This window comes from Protopterus annectens, chromosome 16.part0 (genome assembly GCF_019279795.1).
Source record: "Protopterus annectens isolate FY-2018-M chromosome 16.part0, PAN1.0, whole genome shotgun sequence".
In the NCBI taxonomy this organism is placed as follows: domain Eukaryota; kingdom Metazoa; phylum Chordata; order Ceratodontiformes; family Protopteridae; genus Protopterus; species Protopterus annectens.
In genome coordinates this window covers 630,457,232-630,479,361 of record NC_056750.1, presented here as the reverse complement: position 1 = coordinate 630,479,361, position 22,130 = coordinate 630,457,232, and the positions used below count along the sequence as shown (strand labels likewise).

At 42.9% G+C, this 22,130-nt stretch overlaps 1 protein-coding gene across 1 annotated transcript; it reads left to right on the top strand.

Annotated features, from left to right (window-relative positions):
- The first annotated feature begins 1,279 nt into the window (after positions 1-1,279).
- On the top strand, positions 1,280-6,506 carry LOC122790813 (tubulin beta-4B chain). Its single transcript, XM_044058437.1, has 4 exons — positions 1,280-1,423; positions 2,158-2,266; positions 5,032-5,142; positions 5,283-6,506. Exons 1-4 carry the CDS (start codon positions 1,367-1,369, stop codon positions 6,341-6,343), a joined length of 1,338 nt encoding a protein of 445 aa, XP_043914372.1. The 5' UTR covers positions 1,280-1,366; the 3' UTR covers positions 6,344-6,506.
- The last annotated feature ends 15,624 nt before the right edge of the window (positions 6,507-22,130 follow it).

Sequence of the window (22,130 nt, the reverse complement as noted above, 5' to 3'; positions counted from 1 at the left end):
GTGCGTACATTATTTTCTGAGCATCTGTCAAAAACTTTATTTCTAAAGTACCACAGAATGCTCAGAACTGTCTAAACTACTGTATAAACTTACGCAAAATGTGCTTACATAACAGGAATACACCTCTAAACAGAACATTTTTAAGGCAGTAAGTGGCGACATATGAAAGTAGTGAGTCTCCTGAAATGTATAGGGCCAATACTTTGAGGGTTGATTACGTTGTTTGTGATAGCTTGGTAGTGGGGGACAGCTGCATAAGGTCTGAATACAAAATACTGATTGCAATCTCCCTTCAACAAGTACAGTATTGCTTTCATAATGTGGAAAAGTCAACGGCCACCTACAACAGATATTCTAATATGCAGGTGACACCATTATTTTATTTAACACTATAGAAATAATTAATTGTATGCACATATATTAATCAAATATACCCTCATCTGCATTTGCGCTCATAGAAATGAAGAACATTAAACATGAGTATTTATAGAGATGAACAATGTTTGGAGTTGAGGGATGTTGGAGGCGGAAAAGAAGCGACTATAGAGTTTCGGGACCGAGTTGTATTAAGCCTTTCAAACAATTGTCTGTGGTAATGGAAAGGTGTACATTTTTGGACTTCTTTTCAGTAATACACTGATTTATAAATTTGAAGTCACATTACAGATTATTTATTAAGCATTAGTTCAGCGTTACAGTTTTTTCTGTAGAAGCGACGCAATCGGTTGCAGGAACGCTCAAGTATTTTCAAATATGTTATGAATACTCGTTACTATTCATAGAAATGTACTGACTACATTCAACACCTTTAAGTCCCCAACTTTCCTAATCTGAAAACCTACAACTGTTTCCACGACAAATATAAACAGTGCTTGTAAGCGACATCATTAGTGTTCTCCGTTAAAACACATATTAAGGGATATGAGAAACAAAAGGACATGGAATCCTGAAATACTCTGCATGAATTCTTTGTGAAACCAAAATCTTTAATAATTAATATATTTATAAGGGTCAAAAAATCGGTTACTAGGACGCCGATCTCATGTCAAACTTGGAAATACGAACCAATGACACAACAAATCAATCATTCAAATACACCAATCAGAATAACAGCTCTGCGGGGCTTGGATGACAGTTTTTGTTGTGCAAGAGGCGGGAGCGAACCTTGACTGCCGTTTCAGTCTCCAATTAAATGATGCTACATCCCAACCTCAGTTCAACTAACCAATGATAGCCTCCTTACAACACTGTTCCCTAGATGGCGCGCGCGAGCTTTATATAAATTTGCGTTGTGACAGTTGCCATTTAGATTGCTTGCAGATTTGGTCAAGGTGGCATTGTAAGATTTAGAACTGCGTTTGTAACCATGAGAGAAATTGTGCACTTGCAAGCAGGCCAGTGTGGAAATCAGATTGGTGCTAAGGTAAGAATTTGTATAAAACTACGTCTATTTCTCTGTAGTAGAGTAGCGTTGTTACGAGGTTGAGTTAGTATAGAGGCGTCGGCATCCCCCGTGGCAGGGCGGTGGCCCACACAATGCGGCAAAGATGGCGATTGCAGTTTTGTCATTTTTTGTGACTTTATTATGAAATGTGCAGTATGTTTGGATAGTTCTCTATATAAACGCTTTCTCGGTTTTGTGAAACTGAAAATCTGTAATAACTGGCTTTATGACGTTTCATCTTGTACTTTTGGGCCCACTACATTTGTTACGGTGCTGGTGCGCGTCCCCGTTTTGAGGAGGGCGTCTTTATATAACTGCTGATAACGACTGATGAAAAACTATTTTAGATATCCTTAGCGTGCGTTGACGGTTGAGGTAGTTGTGCGGACCTGAGGTCTAGCAGGTGGAAAGAAATTACCTTTTTAGAATTATTGTGCACCTTCAGAGGGGGCGTTAACTGTTCGTGTCTGAATCTGATCCTGGTATTGCAGCTAGAATAGGAATTTCGTAGTTGTGAGATTATGCTTGTTGACTGGCCATGCTAATTGGTGAGTTATTGAACGGGTTTTAAAACGATTGCGTTGATCGTTAAAAGTAAAACTCCTTATTAACGTTAGTGGTAATACTTGTGTAAGGTTGAATAGATTGAGTCGTATGATTATTGGTAGCTTGCTTGAGATTTACCTTTTTATTCTGTATTTTTTGCCTTGTAGTTTTGGGAAGTCATCAGCGATGAGCACGGCATCGATCCTACTGGTACTTACCATGGGGATAGTGATCTCCAGTTGGAGAGGATAAACGTTTATTATAATGAAGCCACGGGTGAGTAGTTTCGTATTGGTGAATATTTAAATTTGCTGTACTTGTACTAATGAGTATAGATTTCAGCTGAGGGAACGTTCGTTGAATCCTAAAACTGCACTGGTTCATTTGTTTCCTTCACTTAACTAGATGAGATTTTTTTAGCCTGTTTTTGGACTGATACACACCACAGGACATTACAAAACTGTGAAAATACTTTAATTCTCAACAGCAGCTTAAATGTGGGCGTGGTACAACTTATTTTGCGAAACAATGTAAGTAGAAAATGGTATTTGATGTGGGTCCTGGTTGCCTGCCAAGTATCACTTACCTTTAGAACGTAGTTGCAGTCATGCCCCTCAACCTTTGAGTTGAGAACTGGATAAAGCTGTTATAAGTAATATGGACAACTTTCTAGTTATCAAGTTAGAAACCTGATCAACTTCATTATGAAGTTTTTGAAGGGTATTAAGTAACTCAAATGCCTGCCATCTTTAATTTGCCATTAATATGCAATGATCTGGACTTTCTGCAAAATCTGGTAAGCTGTTAACTAGGGTCAGCACAACTTGTGGCTTTATGGTAAATCTCAAATTTGGAAGTCACTCATACACTTTACACTTTCTGAAGTGTATGAAGTATGTTATTTTGTCTCTATTTTTGGGTCTTGTCCAGATTCCACCAATAGATTGAGTTGTGGACTTAAAAATTGTATGGTAAGACTTAAGTAGGATTAACTATGGCTATTTTGAGCTGGTTAGAAAAAATGGCATATGCTACATGATTGCTGTAGTAGATTTCTGAATACTTCAAAAAAATTGTTCAACTTGATGGTCTCGTCTGTTGCTGCAAATTTCTGCAATACTAAGCGCTTCAAAAGCTTGGGTATAAAGCTTGGCTTAAACATGTAGATGGGGTAGTTCATAATTACTTTGTATGGTAAAACGTGGTGACGTTTAGAGACGTATCTGTAGTGCTCTGTTTGTGGCAGGGTTGTTCCATGTATCCTGAAGTTGAGTAACTCAGACTGGGATTTAACGTAAAACAAGCTGCAGGTTCCAGGGTGGCCTACCTGATATGCTTGTAATTGCACATTTTCCTTGGGTATAGTTTAACATGGGGTGTGTAAATGGCTTCTCACTACCACCAGCAGGCATGTCACCAGAATTCCTATAAAGAACTTTTGGCTTCTCACTACCACCAGCAGGCATGTCACCAGAATTCCTATAAAGAACTTTTGGTTTTGTGTAAAGTTAACTTGTATTAATATGTCGGGTGGATATTGCCCATGCAGCTGACTTCCCATCTGCCAGTGCCTGTCAACATTTGTCTTTAAGGTCTCTGAAGCATAATGCCTGAACAACCGTGGGATCTCCAGTTATTCCATCCTGCATAACTGCAGTAATGGTAGGATGGGTACTGTCATTTGTAAGTTTCTGTAACAAACTGACTAGCTGCATTCTGTGTCAAATTCTTGACATTAGTTGCATGCCCTATTTTCACTGCCAAGTAATTTAGAAGGTTCTGGGATTTAAATTCTGACAAGGGAACAAATTTGGCTTGCAGTTCATTTGCATAAACTGTCCCTATACACTAGTCTTACTTTGCACATTATAGTAAAAAAATTGGGTACATGTGTTATCACAACTACACTTTTGCAGTAACACTTTTTGGAGTATATACAGAATCTGGTGTCAAAAGTATATACAGAATCACACTGAACTGCTGTGGAAAATGTATTTCCAGTGACAAGACAGGGAAATGGAATGTCTAATGTTTAATGCATTCCATCTCAAGCTGCCAAATGTAATACTTGCATGCTGACAGTTGTCCACTTGTCTACTAGACTGCTACAACAAAGACCAAAAAAGCTGTCCAACTTTGTTGCAGCATACAGTTTATAAGTGATGGTAAGGAAGGCAGTGGCAAGCCTTAACACTATTTACTAGTACTGTTATCAGTAACAGTTGAGTACATTCCAACTGCTTATCAGTGCATTACTGATCAAGGAAGTAGCGAGCGCAAAAGCATAAGTACACCAAAAACATTATCTGCACAACTGCCTAAAACCTTTCAGTGTGAAGGAAAACCTGTTTATTGACAATGGCAGCATCAATGTTTTAATTTGTGCACAGGGAAGTGGCATTACTACAGAAATGGTTGTGATAATATGCAAGTACCAAAAAGTGGACTACATAGTTTGCACACTTGCAGATATTCTACTCTGCAAGTGGACTACATAGTTGCACAACTGCAGATTATACTATGTAGAGCATCTGATTTCCTGAACACAAAGGCCTCCCTGGAAAGCTTATTCTGTGGTGGACAAGCTCATGAGCTTATCTTGTATCTATGTAGTTTTATCCTGCCTGTGTTAACAGTCCTCTAGCTGTGAATAATCCATGAACAAGCTGGTTTTAAGAACACTTGCCTTTTTTTAAGCATCTGCTGAGCCAATGTTGCTCATTCCTTTTAATTTTGACAAGACAGTGGGTCAGCTGTAAACTGCCAATATCCATGCAAATGGTGGCTGGGACCAGGAGACCTCACATGGTAGTACTATTTGGCTGTGAGGCCATGGTTGCTTGAAGTGGTAGATGTTAGTCTTGGCAGCCCCATTACATTTTTGGGAGATGCTCCTAGATTCATGGTAGTATTCCTGAATTCTGAGTAGGATGGTTAGCTTGGTTAAAATACAGAGCACTGTAAAGTATTTACAGGATTGCATATGCAGCTATTTCTGGTTTGACATAAGCTTGACATGTTGACCATTTTTACATTTCTAGGTGGCAAATATGTTCCTCGTGCTGTTCTGGTAGACTTGGAGCCTGGCACAATGGATTCTGTCCGCTCTGGACCATTTGGGCAGATTTTCAGACCAGACAACTTTGTCTTTGGTATGTGGTGCATTCATATTTCTAGTTTGTGTTCAGTGTTTTTGCCTTGGAAACGTTTAGTTTTGGTACAGTTTTAAAAATAGTTTTAGGGCAGCTCTGCATGTGGCACAAGTGTATAGTAATCTCATTTGTTTCAACAGGTCAGAGTGGTGCAGGCAACAATTGGGCCAAAGGACACTATACAGAAGGTGCAGAACTGGTGGACTCTGTTCTTGATGTGGTGAGGAAAGAAGCAGAAAGCTGTGACTGTCTACAGGGTTTTCAGCTGACCCACTCCTTGGGTGGTGGCACTGGTTCTGGTATGGGAACTCTTCTAATCAGCAAAATCCGCGAGGAATACCCAGACAGAATAATGAACACATTCAGTGTTGTTCCCTCTCCCAAAGTATCGGACACTGTTGTAGAACCTTACAATGCCACCCTGTCAGTACACCAACTTGTAGAAAATACAGATGAGACGTATTGTATAGATAATGAAGCTTTGTATGATATTTGCTTTAGAACCCTGAAACTGACAACTCCTACATATGGTGACTTAAACCATCTAGTATCTGCAACAATGAGTGGTGTCACCACTTGCTTGCGGTTTCCAGGACAGCTGAATGCTGACCTGCGTAAATTGGCAGTAAACATGGTTCCCTTCCCTCGTTTACATTTCTTCATGCCTGGTTTTGCCCCCCTAACCAGCCGTGGCAGCCAGCAGTACCGTGCCCTGACTGTGCCTGAACTTACACAACAAATGTTTGATGCAAAGAACATGATGGCAGCTTGTGACCCACGTCATGGCCGCTATCTCACTGTTGCTGCTGTTTTCAGGGGCCGTATGTCCATGAAGGAGGTGGATGAGCAAATGCTCAACGTACAAAACAAAAACAGCAGCTACTTTGTAGAATGGATTCCCAACAATGTAAAAACCGCTGTTTGTGATATCCCACCTCGTGGCTTGAAAATGTCTGCCACTTTCATCGGCAATAGTACAGCTATTCAGGAGTTATTCAAACGCATTTCAGAACAATTTACAGCCATGTTCCGTAGAAAAGCATTCTTGCACTGGTATACAGGAGAAGGCATGGATGAAATGGAGTTCACTGAAGCAGAAAGCAACATGAATGACCTTGTTTCAGAGTACCAACAGTATCAAGATGCTACAGCTGAAGAGGAGGGAGAGTTTGAAGAGGAGGCAGAAGAGGAAGCTGCATAAAAGTGGCACTTGTTTTCTTTGTAAATTATGTCAAAAGCTGTATGAATTCTTTATTCATGTGATGTTTGTTTCCTTATTGTTATAAACTGTTAATGTTCTGTGTTTATCTTTGTTGCCTGCTGTACAGACATTCAGATTCTAAAATTAAAGCAGTTTGATAGCATGTTGAAGCATTCAAGCTGAATTTTTCACTAGGTTGACTTGTTTGGCTAAAGTGCTAGCAGTATGTTTACCCCTGTCTATTCATGCAGATATGGTTCACTAATGATTTAGGCTTTGAAACTGGCACTTGCACTGTGGTCTGGCAGTGAACCTGGAGGGGGGTAAGTTGCTGTGGAAACAAGCTGGGAAAGTGAACCCTGTCAGCACTGGCTCTTGCAGTAAAGATGGTCTCTTGGATTTTTGTAAAATATTGCAAACTGCACTAGGTTTTTGTCTTTATGGTTAAGGTACCTGCCTCGGGCATAAGGTACAGAGTCTTTACATTGAGCTGCAGGAGTGGGATAGCCTAGTACTAAGGGTTATTTGGCATAATTGGGTTTCAAAACTACTTCTCTGTTGGCTTGTGTGAACTAAAAATCTGGCTTTAATGTTAGTGGGCCATGGCAATGTTGCCAGGTTTTTCTTGGCTGCCAAGTGGCCAAACAGTGTTGGGAGGCCCTGTTTCTGTAGGTTCCCCTAACCTGTCTTGTAGATTCATGTGTACTATGGACCTGGAGCTTTTACAAGCTTAGCTATAAGATTACTCTGGCATTGTGCCACCTGACCTAGTTTTAGTGATTCCTCAGCCACTGGAGTGATCCCCAGGGTGAATTGGGGTTTCCCATTCATAAAGATCCCTCTTGAAAAGGACCCAGTGAGGTGCTGTGTGTGAAGTCTATTCCATCATTTTGTCCATGTTCTGTTTGATAATGAGGCCGAGATTTCTGGGGCGTGTGGTGCAGAGGGATTAGGCTTTCTTTAGACATAACATTTCTAGCCAAGCTGGATTGGCTCAAAAGTAGGTAAGACACTTGTCTGTCCATATAGGACAAGCAAAGGCCTAGGATCCTCTGAGGACTTTTGCAGCCTTCATTTGCAGGTGTTTAGTGAGTGCATGCCAAATGGGGGCATTGTACTCTCTACTGAGGGAAGAGTAGACTGACCTCCCTGGATGCAAAGTCCTTGGTGATATGGCCACATAGGACTTTACTATATGGGCACTGAGAGGTTGCTTGTCAAACCTGTTTCCAGGCCTCAACACCTGTCTTCAGTGAGGAGAGGTAAAGTTGGCAGTGTGTGTACTGGTATTGTAATTGCTCCTTTGGGAGGAGGGGGTAAAGTTGGTAATCTGTCCAACAGTATATTGACTCTGTATAGGACACAATATTATGCAGTAGCTCAGCAAATCTGGGTATTGCCATGGCGATTCTTGAAGGCCTTGTGGTTGATGCTTAATCTTCCATGATCCTGTAAATAATTGCAAAGGCAGCTAGTGTGCCATTGCCACCTACTCCCATCCTGCAGCCTTGCAGGTTCTAAAACCTTGTTTTATACAGGTTCTAGGGTTTTGGTCTGCAACTAATCCCTCCATGATGGGCAAGCTAGTGTCTTAACACCCCACCTGGTCTAGTTCTTGGTCCTAAGATGGCAGGGATTTATTGTAGTTGCACCACAGTATGGCTTCCTAGTTGACCAGAAGACACCTACTTTTGAATTGGGCATATTGTAGGGCTAAGGAACAAACTAAAAGATTGGGAGGGGGGTGACACCAATTGCTAGGCCCTGGCAATGCCTGTTGGTACATCTCCATGGATAAAAGGACTTGGCTAATCTCAAGCCTGTCTTGATGGGTAAGTGCTGTCTTGTACCTAATCATTTTGATGTCCATTCACGACCCCTTTCCACTTCCTGCACATGGTATTTGAGTGCTCAACAGTGAATCTAGAGAAGGTTTACTCCAGAGGGCTATCGCTGCTGGTGCTGTTAACATCCATTTGCATTGTGCTAATGTGGTCTGTTAGTATTCAGTCCACCTATATCTTTGGAATGTGGGAGGAAACTGGTGCCCAGGGAACTGTACATAGACATTGAGACATGCAAACTTAATGAAGCACCGGTCAAACTTGCTGTGAGGCAGAACATCTAATGTGCCACTTTCTCCCCTTTTATTTTAATTTGGCTTTGAGTCTGTCTAGAATAGCTTGCCTTGGCAAGTGTGGATTGTAAAAGCTTAGAATTGCTTTCTACTTTTAGCCAGTTTTGTCATTGGAGGTTCAAGTGTTGTATACTGATCTCGTGGCCACTGCAGTGGCAGTTTTGCCTGCTGTAGTTGTTGGAACTTTAGTTTCAGTGCCAAATTGGCCTCTGTCTCAGTACAGAATCAGTAAAATAGAAGGATGAAATACAAAGTCCATTCTGAAGATTCACATGTTTAGGGCTGTTTTTGTAGCACTTTATTGCAGAGCCAGTGGCTTAAGTAAGAATATGGGCTTCCCCAAGCCAGTACTAGACCTGGTCTTCAACTAGACTCCACTTGCATCCTGTCAGGTTAAGGATTCTGTGGATAATTTACTTGGCAGTGTATGTGCCTGTTGGCTTTAGACACTGAACTGGCATCCTGTGCCCTGGCTGTAAGGAGTGCTTGGTGTTTTGGTCAATTGAGGGGACAGGTCATCTATGAAGGCAGTTGTGCACTGGTTTTAAACTTCCCCTTGGTTCAGATCTAAGCTATCCCTAGATGACCATTCCAGATGAAATTCGGGACTGTGCATTCTTCTGGTCAGGATGTTTAAGGGCTCATGCCCTGGCATCCTGACTGCCACATCCCACTTTTTTTTTTTTTTTCCCCCAGAAGTGGGAGGTAGGGCTTCAGGAAGATGCAAGATACCTTTCACTCTATGAATTCTTATTGTAGGTACTTCCTGCTTAGACATGCCTTGTTTATAATGACATGTGCTTATTCCCTTGGCTGAGCTTTTTCTCATGGGATGTACAAACAAATGGATACAAATTCAGCTGTTTAGAAATTTAGCCGCCTTCCACAAACTGAAAAGTATGAGGTGCAGACAAGTGTTACACTTGTAAGGTGACTTCAGCTAGGATTGGTGGCGGGCCAAATGGTTTGGGCAACATTTCCTTTATGGTCTGGGCAACGTTTCCTTTAGTCTGAAGGAAGAGGCTATGGGTTGCAGGTAACATTGAACATGTGAGCTTGGTAGCTGTCAACTTCCCCTTGTGGAGGATTGTACAAAGCCCCAACTTGTGAATCTGACTTGGGGTAATGTTTCTGCAGTTAACTCCCTGGCACTTTAGAATTCCCCTTTTTTGGACTTAAAGATGGTTGGCTGCATTAGTATTCTGACTTTACTTTTTCTTTGCCTTTGCTCCAAAGTGCAGACATTCATATTCAGTTGAGTTGACTGGTCCTGAGCATCTAGTGTTAAGCTAGTTTTCATGTTAAGCTAGTTTTCATGTTCAAGTTGCTAGTATGGGGGTGCATTCTTGGTATCTACTGTTGTAGAGATGTAGTTGGTGGGTCAGTAAAGTCCTCTGCCTCCCCAGTTGTAGCAGTTGGCAGTTTAGTCCTGAGGATGGTGTGAAGGCTTGCAATGAGGGAGTGTCACATTTAGTACTCAATACTAAAGAGTAATTTGTTGCTGTGGAGGTTCCTGCTTAAAAGGAGCAGCAATTGGCTTCAATCTCCCCTTCAAGGCAAAAGTCCTGAAGTTACTAAAGAGGCTAGTCTCACTACAATGTAGTGGGGGAAGAAGGCTTTCTGTCCTGGGCACCATATGTAGCCAAAATGTTATTGCAAATGAACTTTCCTGTAAACTCCCAATTTTTTTTTCTCTCTAAAAGGATCTCAAAGCATAATCTTAAGAGGAACTTGCAAGACCTCCTATTGTCACTAGACAACTCTCCATGGTAACTTTTTGACTGAGGCAATCTGCTTTGGTAGAGATGGCATATTGGGATTTGCTGGGTGCAGGTATGGTGTCTTGACTAGGCAGGACTATACTGAAAGGGGGTTGCCCACTTGGAAGTTCACATAACTGGTTTCTGTTTCCTCATAGGAGCACAGTTTGTCTTCCTTTCAGTTCTGTAACAGAAAAGTTTCTATAAGCCACTAGTCTTGGTATACCTTTTGAGATTTAGTATCCAGGTTTAAAGTTTTTTAAATTTTGCATATACTTTAAAGGCAGCATTAGCATTTTTTTTACAAAAGCTAAACTTTTACCCCACTGTTGCAATGTTCTGAAAAGTGCTCAAGTTTGAAAAGTATGCCAGCTTTCATTGCAGATGCTTCCATTTCCCAGTGAGAGTTCCAGTTGTCACTACACCAACCAGCTACCAAAAGCTTTGGCTGGCTCCCTCCCACTTCTGAGAGCCAATTGGTTAACCTTTAGGTGGAAAAGTTTGTCTTGTAGCACTTGCTGACATGTCTCAGACCAAGTCAGCTTCTAGCAATGTTCCATCTGATGTAAATTTTTGTTCTTACAGGAGTACCTTGGAACAGATACAGCCATTGTCCAACTTGCTGTATCTGGGTGGGAGGTCTCGCCCTTCCCAAGTCCAAAAAGGAAAAACTGTCACTATTCCTGCATCTGTCTGTTATGGAACAGTCTGCTCCATGCTTTGCCAGCACCAGGATCTCTCCTCTGTGGTATTCGCTCCTATTTCAGTTCCAAGCACTAGGGAATTGCCCATTCCAGCTAAACCTACCCACAATGCCCCTCAATACTCCATATCTTTGCCACATACCTAGTCGGATGTGTTGGCTGTCTCACATTAAGTAGTAAATGTGTTTTTTATGATTCTTACTAAATTTAGTCCTTCTCTCCTATAACCTAGGCCTATTACCTACCCCTTTCCCTGGGTAATTTTTTAACCCTTTTTTTGTCACTGTCCCCCTCCTGTCTGATAGGCCTTCCCTTTTTACTATTTCTTAACATCACTGGTAATGGGTTTAGCATGGTTTCTGATTACATCAGACAAAGCTGGGTTTTAAACAGTGTTGGACATAAGATGCCAACTCTGCTAGTTTTAGTAATCAGCTAACAGAATGGTAAACTTATTTTAAAAGGCTTAAGACACCTTTCTTGGAGGCTCTATCTGGGCGGTCTCACCCTTCCCAGGACAAAAAAGGAAAAACTGTCTTCCTGCATCTGTTATGGAACAGTCTGCTCCATGCTTTGCCAGCACCAGGATCTCTTCTCTGTGCCTACTGTGGTATTCACTCCTATTTCAGTTCCAAGCACTAGGGGATTGCCCATTCCAGCTAAACCTTCTGTCCCTCCTGGCTTATTTACCTGCTTATCCAGCATCCACCCTGTTCCTGGTACAGATGTCTGCTTCAGTACAGTCTTTGCTCCGACAGCAGTGTCCCCCCTGCTGGCACTGACCACCTTTGCTGCATTGGCTATAATGCAGCCGATGCTTTCTTGTAGTGGTACTTTGACCATCTGTACCTTGGCACCTAATCCAGCACATTTTCTCACTGGCATTCTATCCACAGCTCCAGCTTCCACTTCTGTCTGAACCCATCAACTGGAGGTGGTCCTGTTGTACAGGTGATGGGGGGGGGGGGGGTCCTTCATTCTGAAGGCTCACAACCAGCATCTAGGACACCAGTATCAGAAACCTCCCATAGCATGCTCCTCTCCCAACCTTCTAGGTCTGGTCCCCAGGCACAGGAGTCACAAGAACCCCCTGTGAAGGGAACTCCTTCACTGGAGTCCTTGGGAGATCCTACTGGAGAGCCACCCTGAAAGAAACCAAGAGGGGAAACGCCTATACTCACCAGAGATCCTTGGGAGAAGGGCCCCAAAGTTCTCCTCCAGATATGTCATTTGGAGACCCATTCCCCCTGCTGTTTGAGAAGTCCTCTTGAGAAATAGATTTCTGTAGGCATTGTGTGCCCATCCATCTGCTTGGGTGACCCCTCCAGCAGATATTAAAACTAATTGTGCAGTGTGCCTGGTAGGCCCTGGACAATGTAGAGCCTGTCTCCTGGAGGCTGGAAAATTTTATGTACACCTGAAGACCAGCCCCATTGGTCCACGCAGCTGACAGTTTATTCTATGGCCACCAAGAGGGAACTGGCAGAAGATGGTTCCCAAATATGTCAGACTTCTGATGAACTCTGGCACTAGTCTACTCCAGAGACCAAATGTCATCTTTTTGGTGTGGTACTGTCTAAGGTGTGTGATACTGTCTCCTCATGGCTAGCTTACCCTTGAGTCCTCAAACCCTCAATGCATTGTATCACTGAGGGGACAACTTGAGTTGCATCAGGTGTTGAGACATAATGCTTGGATGTGGTTGTGACTTGTGGGAAAGACCTTGTCTGCTGTGGGGCATGCACGTTTCTAATCCCAGCAGTGCTACTCCAGGAACCAGAGGGAGGAAAAATGTGGTTCAAGAAATCCCTTGTGGCACTTGTGGTGAACAATCCCCCTTGGCCGAGGGAGTGACTGTGGGAGATGCCTCTTGGGTAGTGGGGTTCATGTAACCAGGGAGCTAGAGATTTTCACTGGCAGGCCTTACCAGTGCTCTTGAGCAGTGGCCCGATTGCTTCCCTTTCTGCTGTCTGGTAGTTTTTCCTCCATCTGTCAGCCTGACATCTTACCACTACTGATGTTTGTGTAGAGAATAATATCCAGAGGCTATCTATTACCTTTTGACTAACTCCCAAACCTGTCAAATCACTATCTACCACCCAATCAGAGGGGGATTGGCAGCCTTGGAGATGAAAAAGCTGCTAAGGGAAAGTCATCCAACCAGTCCCACCTGACCAGACAGGATCTGGGTTTTACTCTAGGTTTTTTAGTCCCAAAAGTGACTGGACAAAGCCTGTATCTCTGCCTGTTGAACACATTTATCAAACCTCAAATTCCATATGGTCACAATAGTCCATCCTTCCCTTCCTAGGGAGGATAACTGTCCTATAGACCTTCAGGATGTGTACTACCACAAAGATGGATCACTGCTCCTTGAGGTTTCTCTGCTTTCAGCTGGGAGTCAGTCATGCCAGTTCCAGGGCACTGCCATTAGGTCTCTACAGCCCCCTGGGTGTTCAAATGTATGGCAGTTATGGTAGTTCATCTTTGACATGGATTCCAGAGGTTTCCATGTCTAGATTGGCTCCTTACCGATTTGTCCAGGCATCTTTTAATCTGCTGCCTCTTATTCAAGCTCTGCACTTGGATTACAGTCAGACGAATTCAATGTCCCCAACGAACACACAAATTTATTGGAACTGTCTTCAATGCAACATCCTGTCAAGCTTCCCCCACAGTATTTTGAAAATAAGACACCAAATCCAAGGCCTTCTTCCTCAGACTATGTACCAGCACATCTACTGCAACTGTTGGGCTCCATGGCAGCTGCCATTGTTAGTACCACTGGTGACTGCACATGAGAATCCTGCAGTGGCTCCTTTCTGCGCAATGGTCATTGCTAACTCCTCCACATGATGCACCTTACAAACCGTTGCAAGGAAGAAATGCTATGGTGGGTGAAGCCACAAACATCTTTGTCGTCCTTTCTGTCTTCCCCAGCTCATGGACCCAGTGACCGTGGTTGCAGGATGGCATTTCCAGGGAAAATGCTATGGTGGGTGAAGCCACAAACATCTTTGTCGTCCTTTCTGTCTTCCCCAGCTCATGGACCCAGTGACCGTGGTTGCAGGATGGCATTTCCAAGGAAAGACTGTCCAAGGCACCTGGTCCCCTATGGAGGCCAACTTGCACATATGTCCTGGAACTGAGGGCAGTTCTCAGCATTGCAAACGTTCCATGCATCCCTTTCCTTGGGGGCAATTGCAATTCAGTCAGACATGTCGGTCCTCTTATATCCAGCAAGGTGGAACCAGATCTTGCCCTCCCAGTGTCAGGAAGCCATGAGGATTTGGTCCCTTTCTTATAGCAACACATTATTTGGAGTTCCAACCTTATTGCTGACAATCTGAGCAGGAACATCCTGATGCTTCACGAGTGGTCCCTCAACCCTGTAACAGCAGGTCTGATCTTCCAGCACAGGGGCAAGCCTTGCTGTGACCTGTTTGCTTCCCCTTAACTACAAATGCAGAAGCTACTTTACCATGATTCCCTCCACAGGGGAATCCCTGAGGGATGCTCAACACATGATTGGCCTCCAGGGAAGTCCCCCAGACACACTCTGGTTCATGCGTGGCCCTCCAATCTTTTCTATGCTTATCCACTTACCCTGATTCCAAAGTTGAAGCTACAAAAAATGAGCACAAACCAATAAAAATAAATGCTGGAAACAACGGATACCCATAGAAATGGACACTAATGGTAAATCTAATCTGAATTCTTTTGTCTGATTCCAAGGTTCATTCAGAAAGTGTAATGGCTGGGGAGCTCAGTCATCCACATTGCCCCTTTCTGGCCTCACCAAGTATGGTTCCCTTTTCATAGTGTCCTCCTTGGATGTTGGTTCCGGATCTGCTTTCTCATCCTTCAGGGATTCCACATCCAGATCTGGGCTATCTTCTCCGGTTAAGATTTTGGTAGCTGCTCCTAGATCTGTCATGAGGAAGGTTTATTCCAGTGAGTGGAAGTGTTTCTCAATTTGGGAATCTCAATGGGATTTGCATCCCTTCACTACTCTTTCTGTTATCCTAGAGTTTCTGGCAGGCATTTTTCAACAGGATGCCAGTCTGATCAGCTTTTCATATCCTATTCTAAGCCCTAAAGAAACCTGTAACAAAGGTCACCATTGCTCATTGGATTTCTGTGTATACTCGGTGTATTTAACAAAAGTAGTGTGAAGTTAAGATGGATTCTGCTAGGTCTATGGCTACTTCAGCTGCCTTTTGGTCCAGAGTTTCCTTGGATGACATTTGCTCTGCAGCTACCTGGGCATTTTCACACATTTTCATCTCCCATTACAAGTTGGATCTTCTCTGTAGAAGTAGGGCATCCTTTGGCTCTGCTGTATTATGGAATATCCTTCCATGAGGGCTTTCCAGGTGTTTAGTTGCTGGGGACTCTGTCCCACAGCTTGAAGAGCAAATGATACGAAAACTTCAGATAAGTCATTTACTCACCATAACGTCTCATCTGAGGTGTTGGTCATTTGTTTTCAACCATTCCTCCCTCTCCCAGTCTTATATGGGCTGTGTAGTGGTCTGACTGGAAAAGACATGGCCCTTTCTTTAGCATAAGTGATAATTCCTTATGATACTGTCTGGGTTATTGGCCAAGGGATAAGACATTGTGTCAGGTTGGGTTGCAATGGTGGGCAGCAAACCTGATCTGAAGGGTGAAAAGATGGGGGAGCGGAGGAGCTTGGAGCTCAGATTTGATGCTGAAGAAATGTGACTGAGTCAGATCATCTCCCACAGGTTGAATAATGAACAGCAACTGGGATGTAAAGTTAGTGAGTATATAACTTCTTTTTAACTCATTCACTCCACTGCAGCTCAGGAAGTTTGCACTGCAACTTCCAATGGGCAGAGCTGAAGTCTTTTGACAATCTAATTATGTCCTCACATTTCAAACCAATGTTCATATATCTGGGACCATAGGGATTATGAAAGAAGTAAAAATGGCAAACTCTTCAGCATAAATGTATATAGTGGTAGTATTGTTTAGTTTTTAGGTCTAGATGTTCTACAGTAAACACTGTTACATTTATAATAGGTTCATGGGTAGGTGCTAGGCTGTTGGCCCTAGGGCCTATATAAGCCTAGCCAAAAATTTACCCTGGCTTTTGCCACCCAAGAAAATTATTTTCCTGTGCCCCTGTCGAGCAGAGACAGAAGTGATCCCCGGGGTGAATTTCCTATTTCCCATCCAATCAAGATTTTTCTTGGAGTGCTAATGAGGAGCTCTGTTTGACATAGGTAGTCCGTTCCAGAGTACGGGAAGTCTCTGGGACAGGAATCTATCCTTCCAGCATGTTCTGTTTATTGACAGGGTTTAGGTCCCTAGAGCATGTAGCTCAGAGGGATTGGGATCTCTAAGTGGAGCATGTCCAATAGCTCTGGGTTTTTACATAGCTTTGTATGTTAGGCAATATGTGATGGAGTAAAAGTTTTTTGAGACTGTCTGCGTAGGGCATCTGTTTGAGGCCAATAATTCTCTCTGAGGTATTTCTGTAGCTTTTCCAGTTTTAGTTGCGAGGTACATACCAAAAGGGGTGTTGTACTCTACAATGGGTCTAATGAGTGATGAGTACAGGGGAGCCTCTTTTTTTTTTTTTTCTTCTGGATGAGAAACATTTTGTGATGAGGTGAGCCACGTAGGATTTCCTGACCACTGTGGTGACGTGATTATCAAAGGGGAGACTACTGTCCACCTGTGCCCCAAGGTCTCATAACATTTCCGGTGTTAAGTAGACTACCAGCTGTGTGGTAGTTCATGGGTGCAGAGTTTTTACCAAAGGGGATGACAATACACCTTTTGGCGTCCAGCTTTCAGGCCATGGCTTTGATACAAGGCATCTGTTTCGGTGAAGCCCTTTTGTAGTATGTCCACATTGTTAGGAGTTTCGATTATGGCTCTTAGTTTGCAGTTATCTGCAAACTTTGTTAGCCAAAGACCTTCTGTGTTAACCTGTACTTCAGAGAAGTAGATACCAAACAGGAGGACCCAGGACTGAACCCTATGGTACTCCACTTGTCACTGGTCTGAAGTTGGACTTGGAGTCTGCTACTTTTGCAGTATGTGTTCTGTCCGTGAGCCAGTTGGCAACCCATCTTGTGACATGGGGATTTATACCTAGTTGAGTGAGCTCCTGTAATTCCAGAGTGGGGGGTGGTGTTAAAAGCCTTGGCGAGATCTAGATAAGCTGTGTGAACCACCTTACCCTCATCTATGGCTTTGGTTTAGGGGATATGATCGGCTTATTACAAATCCGAACTAGGTAGGGTCCAGAGTTTGGAGATTACTAATGTTTTTGTTTTGAGTTTCATGATGCATTCCATGGCCTTACAGACCAGGCTTGTCAGGCAAAGGGGGTGGTAGTTTCCGGGGTCTGTGGTGGCTCCCACTTTGTGGAGTGGGATAACAGTTGCTGTGTGCCATTCAGTGGGCACTAAGCCAGGGGTGAGGCTATGACTGAACATGGTACTTGGGTGGGGTGGCAGTTTGTTCTGTAGTTCATGCAGAATGCAGCCTGGGATGTTGGGTCCCATGGATGCTGTGTTCTTGGCTTTGGAGAATATTTTTTTTTTTTTTTACCTGTAGCCATGATTACAGGAACTTTGCAGTCTTCTGGTATAGAGATGGGCCCTCTAGGGGGTGAGAGGGGGGTAAAGTTAGCACTGAACCTATCTGCCAGGATGTTGGCAATATCAGTTGGTTCTGTATATTTAGTGCCATTATGCTGTAACTCAGAGCAGATCTGAGTGTTGCTATTGAGATTCTTGACATAGCTATAGAATGCTTTGTGGTTGTCTTTAGAGTCGGTGGCAATTTTATTTTCGTAACTAGCTTTGGAGGATTTTATGAAGGATCGCTGCTTCTTACTGAGGTTTGACCAGGGAGTTCCTCCAGTCATGGGATTTTACTTTTTTTTTACAACAGTTTCTTTCTTTTGTTGTAGAGTTTGTTTATGGCAGAGGACCACCAGATTGGCTTCTTTTTTGGAGGATAGCATCTTGATTCTATTAGGGATAGCATGATCCATGCACTCCTGTAAGTGCCTATAAAGTGCATTTGTGTAGGATTCAGCAGTCGTACCTCTATTGTCCGTCTGCATGGGTGTCATGGTTTCCCACTTCTGTCTTACGTGTGAAGTTGGTTTTGGAGAAGTTTTTTATGGTGGTTTCCCTAATTGGGGGGTGGGATGTGGATGTCTAGGGTGATTAGCTTGTGGTTGGATCTGACCAATGAGGAATTGACCTCTAGTGTGGGACACTAGTTGCCCATGTTGGTAATGACCAGGTCTAGGATATTGGCTGCCCTTGGTGGGGGTGTGAATAAGTTGATCTGAGGTGTTAGAATTTATGAATTCCAGAAAATGTTGAGTAAAACAATTGGTACATGAGTAGTTTTCCCAGTTAATGGTGGGGTAGTTGAAATCGCCCATTATTAGGGTGTTGGGTTGTACCCTAATGCTTTCTAGTGTTTCAAGAAATGAGGAGTGGGAATCCTGGGGCATGGTGGTCTGTAGCAAGCTAAAGTTTGGATTGCGGTCTTGCCCAGAGTATCTCTGATGCATTATGCTGTGCAATTAGCCTGGAGGTGTGGATGTTCTTAATGAATATGGACACGCCTCCACCTTTAGTGCTTTGTTCTGGGTTAGGTGGCCGAAATGTGTGGTATGAATTATAGCCTGGTAATGCAGGGGTGCTCCCTGGAGCTTTGAACCAGGTCTCTGTCTGCACAGATGTCGGTGTTCTCCATTTTGAGGAGTGCCTCAAGTGAGTGCATTTTGAAGTTTAGACTTGTGGCAATGAGTAGCATTATCCTCAGATTTTGCTTGCTTGTACCGGTTATGGTGGTGAATTTTGTCACTTGAACCTTGCTTAAAAAAGGCACTAAGGTGGCAAGAGCCTTAGCCAGTATCCAGAATCCCAAGGGCGACAGGTCATCTCTGGCAAAGCATCGTAGTCTATCAATCATGTCGTCCCACACAGACAAATACAGTTTCCCCTTAGAATGACACCAGAAGCTTAGCCAATTGTTGAAGTCAATCATTTTGTTCTTGCACTGTGGTATCAATCTGGGTGATGGCAGGATGCTACTCGGGGCTAGAGTCCTACCTGCCTGGACTACAAGATCGGAGACCTCCTCATGTCTCTCCATGTAGTCCAGGGAGGTACGTCTTAAGTCATTCACACCAACATGGACAATGACAGTCATATTTGTACTTCTTGTGAAGTGACCTGAATGTGTGTGTTATGTGGTGGATCCTGACACCTGATGGGCAGCTGACTTTCTCCTTGTTTAGCCTGGTGAGTGGAACATCAGTGTGCCTGACTATAGAGTCACATATGACTAGAGTGTTGGGTACGTTATGCCTTATGGGCTGTGGTTGAGAGCACACTGAGTTTGTGGGCTATGCGTCATTTGGGTTGTGTTGGGAGGTGGAGTTTGCTTGTGTTTCTGCTTTGGAGGTCCCTGATGCTTGGGCAGGTTTTTGAGACCCTCTGTGAATGTGTGTTTTGGTGGTGTAGGTTTTGAGGGACTATGTGATGAGTGTGGTGTGGTGTGGTGCAAGTGTTTACCTTCTCTTGGACTGTCTAGTCCAGTCTTGGGTGAAGAGAGCTTTGCTTCCAGTTTGGCTATATAAGTGCATCTCTCACAGGTTGTAGTGTTGGGTGGTAGGAGGAGAGGGGTTGTCTGTGTACATGAGGCAATTGCTGCATTGCCCCAAGATGCCCAGATTCATCAGGTAGACAGGAGAAATCACTGGGAGCTTACCCTTAGACATGCCTGGATAGGTGCTTATTTATTAAGTACTAAAAACTGCTTTCCTCTAAACAAGTGAGGAAAGTTGAGTGCTGTAATAATTTGCAGCTTATTTAGTGCTTACGAGTTCTGAACAAGTGCTGAGTTCAAAGAAACAGATTCGAGTGCTGAAACTAGAAAACTGTCTAGTTCTAAGAAACTAATTTAAGCTAGAAGGCTTCCCTCCAACACAGAAAGGCTTGGGGGGGGGGGGCTCAGAAGCCTACAAACAGTGTAGACTACTTACAGGAAAGTCATGAAACGAGCTTAAAAAATGTTTTTTTCTTTCCCAGGTGCTCTCTTTGTACACAGGAGTGCCTGAAATCAGAATGTGATGTCACTGCACTCAGTTGAGTGAGCAAATGAGATGGCCCCAGAAGGAGTATCCAAACAAATTTACAAGAGAGGCGGGCAATTTCAAAGCCACCAAGATCAACACCAAAACAAAAACAGGTTGAGTGGGGAACTGACAGTTAATATTAAGTGCAACACAAATAAATCAATGAAAATGCTGTATCATTTGAAAAAAGTGCAGATAAAAGGTACTTAAATTCTCTTATACGTCCAGTAGAATACAGCTAGATCTTAGCCAAAGCTGAGGTTTTGAGCAGAAAATATTCCTAAATGTACCACTTAAATAGGCAGTGACAGGATATCGGTGAATGAGACTAGCCCCACCTGCAATTTTATTTATTTTACATTTGTTAACCGGTATGGTCAGACTGGATACATGTCCTTTTTCAGTGGAGGCCTGGGGAGAAAAGCTCCAACAGAGTTACATTGATAATTAGGTACAGTAAATGAGCTGAAAGAACTTAACAAAAACATAGGCCATTTACATACAAGTACAAGACTGCCATTACTATTTCTGAGATTACTACAAATGTAACATTAATAACATATTAGCAAGGACGGTAGGCAGTATAATGACATAGTTAGACAGGATACATATTTCTTTATCACAGTATACAAAGTACTTATCATCTTAGCTAGTTTGTTTTAGTTACCAACAGGCAATAAAAATCTAGCAAACACTAACTGACCAAACAGTCAAAACTTCCAGTTCAGTTAATATTCAATGCAACACAAATAAATCAAAATGCTGTATTTGAAAAAAGTGCAGCTAAAAGGTACTTAAATACATCCAATTGAATACAGCTAGATCCTAGCTGGCCGAAGCTGAGGTTTTAAGACAACTTACAGTATCTCAGCAACCACTTAAGTTACACAAACTCTCAGCATTTTATTCGTGTAGCTGAGAGCTTTCATATGAGGCTAAGGAGTTCTGTCTGTGCTACTTGATTGTTGAGATCTGGAAAAATGTGAAAATTATATCTATATAAATGAGTACCATAAAACAACAGTTAATATCTAGTAACCTGCACTAGACATAGGTCAAATAGTAATGCAGTTGAGTTTGCCTTTGTGTAAGCTTTACAATGAAATCTTTTAAAACCTTGTACATAGCATATTTTTGAAATTATTGATGCAAATATGAACAGTCAATATTTGACACCACCTAGAGGCATCAGTAGGAGTTAACTGCAGATGTACCTGGAGGCTTCACTAGGATGGAATGAGTTAAAGTAGTTTAAGCTGCTTGGGTCTTATTCCACTGTATTGATCAGCTCTTTAAAGCGAACTGTGTCTTCCACATGCTGTGTCAGGAACTGGAAAAGCGCTCCATATAAAAAGACAGTTACAGCATGAAAATAAGCTTTTTTTTTTTCTCACTGAAGTGATTTCATTTTGCAGGTCCCATGCCAGGGCTTGGAAGATGAGTCCCTTGTTGGAGAAAACTTTCTACAAGATTTATTTTCAAAGGAAAGCTCATTTTTCTATAAAAAATTGGAGTATTACTAGGAGAACTTGTACTTTGGAACTTACACTTATTGTCATGGGAGATATTCAGTCTGAATGTTTGTGTGTGACGCCCACCAATAACACCAGTATATGTTGTCCCACACTGGTTTAGTAATCAAGGAGCCTGAATCCTCACCACTGATACTGGAGAGGGACTTGCATTTGGAATACAAATGGATACACTCACTATTTCCAGATGCAGACTTCTCTGCATCAAGTACAATTTCCCATACGAGCACACAGGGAACACACTCAGCCTTGGGGTATGGATGTCTCTTTATCTGTCTCCCCCCAGATCCCCAATAAGACTCCCCACTGGTACAGCTGTAGGGTTAAGTCCTCAGATGAGTGTCCAAGTCCTCCAGCACCCTCTCTGTAAACCCAGTGCTTTGTGTCCCTGCCCCAAGTAGCTCACACACCCACTGGAAAAGGCTGGCACAAATTACCCGCTCTACGAACTTTTCCCAGACTATAAGGTAGTTATCACAGCCACCAGTCAGTACTATAAGGCTCTTAAA

Excerpts from the sequence above, each read along its gene's own strand:
- LOC122790813 (XM_044058437.1), top strand. The coding sequence starts at position 1,367 with ATGAGAGAAATTGTGCACTTGCAAGCAGGCCAGTGTGGAAATCAGATT. Across the intron at positions 1,424-2,157 it reads GAAATCAGATTGGTGCTAAG|TTTTGGGAAGTCATCAGCGA; the intron begins GTAAGAATTTGT and ends TTTGCCTTGTAG. Across the intron at positions 2,267-5,031 it reads TTATTATAATGAAGCCACGG|GTGGCAAATATGTTCCTCGT; the intron begins GTGAGTAGTTTC and ends TTACATTTCTAG.